The 6,000-nt window shown below is 42.5% G+C and overlaps 1 protein-coding gene across 1 annotated transcript; it reads right to left on the reverse strand.

The window, feature by feature from the left end:
• Window positions 1-2,626: 2,626 nt before the first annotated feature.
• On the reverse strand, window positions 2,627-6,000 carry LOC105093327 (EP300-interacting inhibitor of differentiation 2). The gene has a single exon (XM_010985181.3). The coding sequence runs from the start codon at window positions 5,827-5,829 to the stop codon at window positions 5,170-5,172; it is 660 nt and encodes a 219-aa protein (XP_010983483.3). The 5' UTR covers window positions 5,830-6,000; the 3' UTR covers window positions 2,627-5,169.

Here is a 6,000-nt window from a genome sequence, read left to right on the forward strand (position 1 = left end):
ATTTCTTCTCTTCATTTTATTCCTGAGCTCGCTGAACTACCTTTCTGAGTTTTCTCATAGCTCCTTTGAGTTTCTTCACAGAGCTATTTTGAAATCCCTATCAGTAAGTTACCAGTATTCCGATTTAAGTTTGGTTTCTGGAGAACTGTCTTATTTTTTTCATGTTACAATGTTACCGTGGTTCTTCATGGTGCTCGAGGGGTGTTTCTTTGCTGATGCGTCTGAAGTAGGGGACACCTTTCCGCTTGATTCTAACGCTTTAACAGGTTAGAAATTGAGGCGTTTCTTCTGTTTTTCTAGTAGGTGGTGCTATAGCACAGGTTTGGGTTTCTTACTTGCGCTGCCTCTGGTTATATTTCAGCCTGCATTTTCCACGCTGCACTGCTTTTGTCAGAGGTGTTGCTCCAAGCCCTCCCTATTGCTTCTTGTGCCTCAGGGGTCATTGGTGTTTTGCTTCTGCCAATGTTGCTGGTGTTGCCGCCTAGGGCACCGAGATGGTGCGCGCTTCCCTTACATCCGGGATCTCCCGGGTAGGAGACTCAGCCACTGAGAGGAGGGGGCGGGGGAGCCCGTGTTGCATGGGCGTCACTGCGGTGTCCAGTGTTGTAAGGTTTGCCGGCTCCACCGCTGCGGATGGGTGGCCAGGGGCTGGAGTTGTGAATGCCTCAGCAGCTGGAGGGGCCGGATCCCAGGCGCCACTGCTGCTGCTGCTGCTGCCGCCCAGTGAACCGAGGTCGTGGGCACCGCTGCTGCTGGGAGGCCAGAGTCGTGTGTGCCACCATCCCTGCTGCTGCTGCCGCTGGTGGTGGTTCTCAGGGGCTGCGGGCTCAGCGGCCACGGCAGGAGGGCTGGGGTTGCTGGAACCACCTCCCTGTCCCTTCAGTTCCGTCTCCTCTACATGTCCCAGTACACCTGCCTCTAGATGTACAGATGTGTGGAATACTCTGGACGCCTGGTGTATTGGGCAGAGGCACCTTTGTTGTGTTGTGGATGTTTTACTGGTTGTAGACTGAAGAAGAGGGAGGAGGAGAGTTTTTCATCTGCCATGTTGCTGAGCTCATGCCTCTGAAAGTTATTTTTCATAAAGTTATGTTAACATGTAATGGCTTTTTAAAATATTACAAAGTAAGTCTACATATTTAAAAAAAACTGAGGGGACAGGGTATACCTCAGTGGTAGAGTGCATGCTAAGCATGCATGAGGTCCTGGGCTCAATACCCCGAACCGCCATTAAAATAAATAAATAAGTAAATAAACAAACCTAATTACCTCCCCCCAAAACAAAAACAGAGCAAAAAAAGAAATTAAAACTCAAAACTCTCAGTCTTGGGGGAGGGTATAGTTCAGTGGTAGAGTGTATGCTAAGCATGCACAAGGTCCTGACCCCTCGGTACCTCTATAAAAAACCAAAAACTCTCAGTCTTAATTTCTTTTTTGGGGGGAAGGGTGGGGGAGGTAATTAGGTTTATTTATTTTTTTATTTAATGGAGGTACTAGGGGATTGATGCCAGGACCTCATGCAAGCTAACCATGTGCTCTACCACTTGAGCTATACCCTCACCACCCTAGTCTTAATTTCTAATCTAGTAAATATTGACAAACAATCCACACAAACAAGAGCTCTTCTAGGCTTTTCCCACCCAGGTGACAGACATGTGAGTGAACCAGCCTCGGTATTGCAGCCCAACTGAGCTTCTGGCCAACATCAGGTGGAGCAGAACTGCTGAGCTGAGCAGGGTCAACTTGCAGAATAGTGAGCCAGGATAAAATGGTTGCTTAAAGACATTAAATTTTAGGGTGGTTTGTTACACAGCAATAGATAACTGGAACATCAGTGTTTGGAGATGGAGACTTACTTTCCTCAGAATTCACAGAGAGGACAGGATTAGTTTGGAAGAACCATCAGATTATACAATAGATAATCTGATTGGCCTTTGTCCCTGATTCTTAGAAGCTAACCTGTAAATCTTTGGAATTTCCAGGGAGTGTCTTTGTGACTCATGGTGGGCCCGCTGGGCAACACTTAAGAGTTTTAGAGAGTTTGAGCCTCATGATTTCAGTCTGACTTCAGGGCACAGTGGCGAGATTCCCTGGTTGGTTATGTTCATCGTGCTTTCATATATCGTACCGGAGGATGACACATCCCTAAGGATGACAGCGATGTCGTATTTGGGTCCTCCCAGACCTAAGTCTGGGGAGTTGGTGTCAGAAACCACTATACATGCTGACACGCAGCTTAAATTGTTCAAGGAAGAGAAAATGCTCATTAAAATCCTTTGAGGAGGGGGAGGGCAGAGACCAGTGGTAGAGAGCATGCTTACCATGCACAAGGTCCAGGGTTCAATCCCCAGTATCTCCATTAAATATAAACAAACAAACAAACCTAATTACCCTTCCCCCTAAAATTAAAAAAATGCTTTAAGAAGTATTTACAATAGTCAGGACATGGAAACAACCTAAATGTCCATTGACAGATTACAGGATAAAGATGTGGTGTATGTATATGTATATGTGATACTACTCAGCCATAAAAAGGAATAAAATAATGCCATCTGCTGCAACACGGATGGACCCTGAGATCATCATTCTTAGTGAAGTTAAGCCAGAAAGAGAAAGAAAAATACCATATGTTTTAATATTTTTATTTTGGGGGGAGGTAATTACATTTATTTATTTTAATTATTATTTTTTAAATGGAGGTACTGGGGATTGAACCCAGGACCTCACACATGCTAAGCATGTGCTCTACCACTGAGCTATACCCTCCCTGAAAAATACCATATCACTTATATGTGGAATCTAAAAAGACACAAATGAACTTATTTACAAAACAGAGACTCACAGACACAGAAAACAAACTTATGGTTACCAGGGAGGAAGGAGGTGGGAAGGGATAAGTTGGGAGTTCAAGATTTGCAGATACTAACTACTATATATAAAATAGCTAAACAACAAGTTTCTTTTGTATAGTACAGGGAACTATATTCAATATCTTGCAGTAACCTATAATGAAAAAGAACATGAAAACAAACATACGTATGTATACGTATGACTGAAACATTATGCTGTACACCAGAAACTGACACACATGGTAAACTAAGATAAACTGCCTTTGTGAATGATGTAGTAATAGTAATATAAACAAAAATAGCCAGAAACACTCTGAAAATGAAGTATAATCAGAGGTTTGAGCATTACTAAACATAAAACTAGTTAGAGAATTTAAAATACAGTTTAGTAAATGATGAAGAGGCATCTTTAAGCTAAGTTAATGGGGAAAATATGGACTAGTTACTAAGTGGTACTGGGATAGCCAGGTAGCCATCTAAAAAGGAAATTTTGGATCCTTACCTCATACTGTACATCAGGATAAATTCCAAAAGGTTTAAAGATTCGAATATGAACAATGAAACCACACACACACACACACACACCAAGAAAACCTGAGATTCAAAATCTTGAGGGTTTAAAAGAAACAAAAGCAAAAATCTTCATGCCAAAAGTCTTTCAGGAAAACCAAAAGCAAATGACAAACTGGGAAAAAAAATCCATAACTCACATTATAAGCTATTATCATATCTCATCTCACTATTTCAGTAATAGTTACTAGAGTTAATAAAGAAAGGACAAAATTATTCACGAGAGAAGTGGAAAAAGGATGTGAACAGATAGTCCGTGGAAAAAGAAATATATATGATTCAAATGAAAAGATAATTAACTTCACTCAGAATGAGAGGAAAGCAAATTAAAATTGATATACCATTTTTCAACTATATAGATTGGCAAACACCAGACATCTGATGACATTGTGTTGGCCAGGCTGTAAGGAAGCGTCTGTGTTCATCAGTTGCTGGGGGTGGGGGTGTAAAATGGTGCAACATGTATGGAAGGCTAATAAGCATTATCTATAAACTTTCAAATGAGTGCATTTGGCTCAGAATTCTCACTTTTGGAAATTCATGCTACAGATATTATACACAACGAAGAATCTAAGAAGCTGCTGGTTATAAAGTACAGCATTGTTTTTATGAAAATGCTGTTATTATGCCATCAAATGTAAGATATACCTCAATTTCAGAGACGTTGATATATGAAAAGTATACTTAGAATCACAGCAATACTGTATTTGTGCACATGCCCTATGATATGCATACTAGATTAAGATAGCAAATTTTTTGGCCAATATAAAATGATGGGAAGAAAACCTAAATAACCATCAATATATTCCTGGTTAAGTAAATTACACCATAACCACAGAATGAAATAAAATGCAGCTCTACAAAAGAATGAGGAAATGTCGTGGTTTGGAATGATCTTTAAGATAAGTTCTTACTGAAAATGCAATGCATAAATCACTAAATATAACTTGCCAACTTTTGTGAAAAAAATGAAAAGCCCCTGTATACACAAGCAGATTTGTATTTGCTTGTGTATACAGGGACACTGGAAGGATAGACAAGGTATTGGGGTTACAGATGGGGACTGAGGTAGGTAGTGGAGCGAGGGGGACAGGGATGGAAGACTTTTCATTGTACATTTTATATTTTGGGAGCTTATAAATAGATTATTTACCAAAAAAAGTATTAAAAACTGAATGAAAGATAAAACTCGGAAATTTCAGATATTTTTGAACACATAATCATGTAATATATACAGTATTTATTTTGCTTGCCCTTTGAAATGCCTCAGAAAACACAAAACCAATCTTACACTAAAAACTTCTGTTGAATCTGACAGGAAGAAAGCACATATTCTGACAATTTCACATTCTCCCCATGGCCTTCCAGTCCTAGTAACTCAGCTGGAACTCATATTTCTATCATTGCTATTTGAGAATTTCTTTCATCATCATTAGTTCCGTTACTGGCAATTTTTCTTTATCAAACCTCAATTTTATAAAACTATTCTTCACTTTAGTGAAGCAATTTTGAAAGACGTTTCTACAATGCAGGGAAAAGAATCTTTATCAATCACAAACTCAAAGGATTTTAGAGGAGTCCTTTTGACCTTTTCTTCTATTTCTTTTCTGATGCTTTTTCATGAGAAGCTTTCTTCTTCTTCTTTTTTAAACTATATTGTCATATACTTTGACTTTTAAAAGTCAAGTTGCAGGATTGGTATGACTGTCTTGAATGCAGACGTTCTTCTTTAAGTAGCTTCGTCACTAAACTATTCTCTACTTATAAACTTATCACAACCAAGTTCTTCTATCAGAGGATTGATAACTTCAGATGCAGTCAGAGCTATAGTCAATGTTAAAACATCAAAATCCATCCTTCGAGGATTCCGCTGATATTCGGCATCAAACGCCGCTTCCCTGGCTCTGCAGGCTTCCACAAATCTCCTGCGGCGTTCTTCAAGCTCCTGTATTCTGCCCGGAGCAATCGGGTAGTTTTCCAGATAGTGGCGGAGGAACTGCTGGTAATTAATTCCTAAAACTCGAAGCGGGTGACGGAGACGGAGATACGGCAATGCAGCCAGGCCTGGGCCGTTCCCCGGCCTGGACCGGGGTCTGCCCTCAGGCCCCTCTTCTTCCGCTGGGTCCGCCAATAATCGGGCGACCTCTGCCATCCGGGCGTCCCTGGCCGCGGCCACCGGACCTTCCCTGGGCGCCGCCATCGGACCTTCCCTCGGCACCGCCATCGGAACTTCCCTGGCCGCCGCCATCGGACCTTCCCTCGGCGCCGCCATCGGATCTTCCCTGGCCTCCACAGGCGGCGCCAGGGCTGGCTCCCGCCTCCCTCTGCCTACCTCCGCCTGCGGGATGTCACCGTTGTCATTCGCCGCGTCCGTCGACGGGACACTGCTGTCTGCGGGCAGCTTGGACATCTCCCACCGCTGGGTCAGCTCCGCCGCTCCCAGAAAAATAGGAATAACGAGACCGCACGACTAAGGGTGAGCACGTAAGTGCGCGTGCGTGAGCGTTATGCACACGGGTAAACGCTGTGTGCAAACCCACGTGCAAGAGCCTAGCGTCCGCGGCCGCCCCCTAAGAGCACA

Source organism: Camelus dromedarius, chromosome 9 (genome assembly GCF_036321535.1).
Source record: "Camelus dromedarius isolate mCamDro1 chromosome 9, mCamDro1.pat, whole genome shotgun sequence".
NCBI classification, from domain to species: Eukaryota; Metazoa; Chordata; class Mammalia; order Artiodactyla; family Camelidae; genus Camelus; species Camelus dromedarius.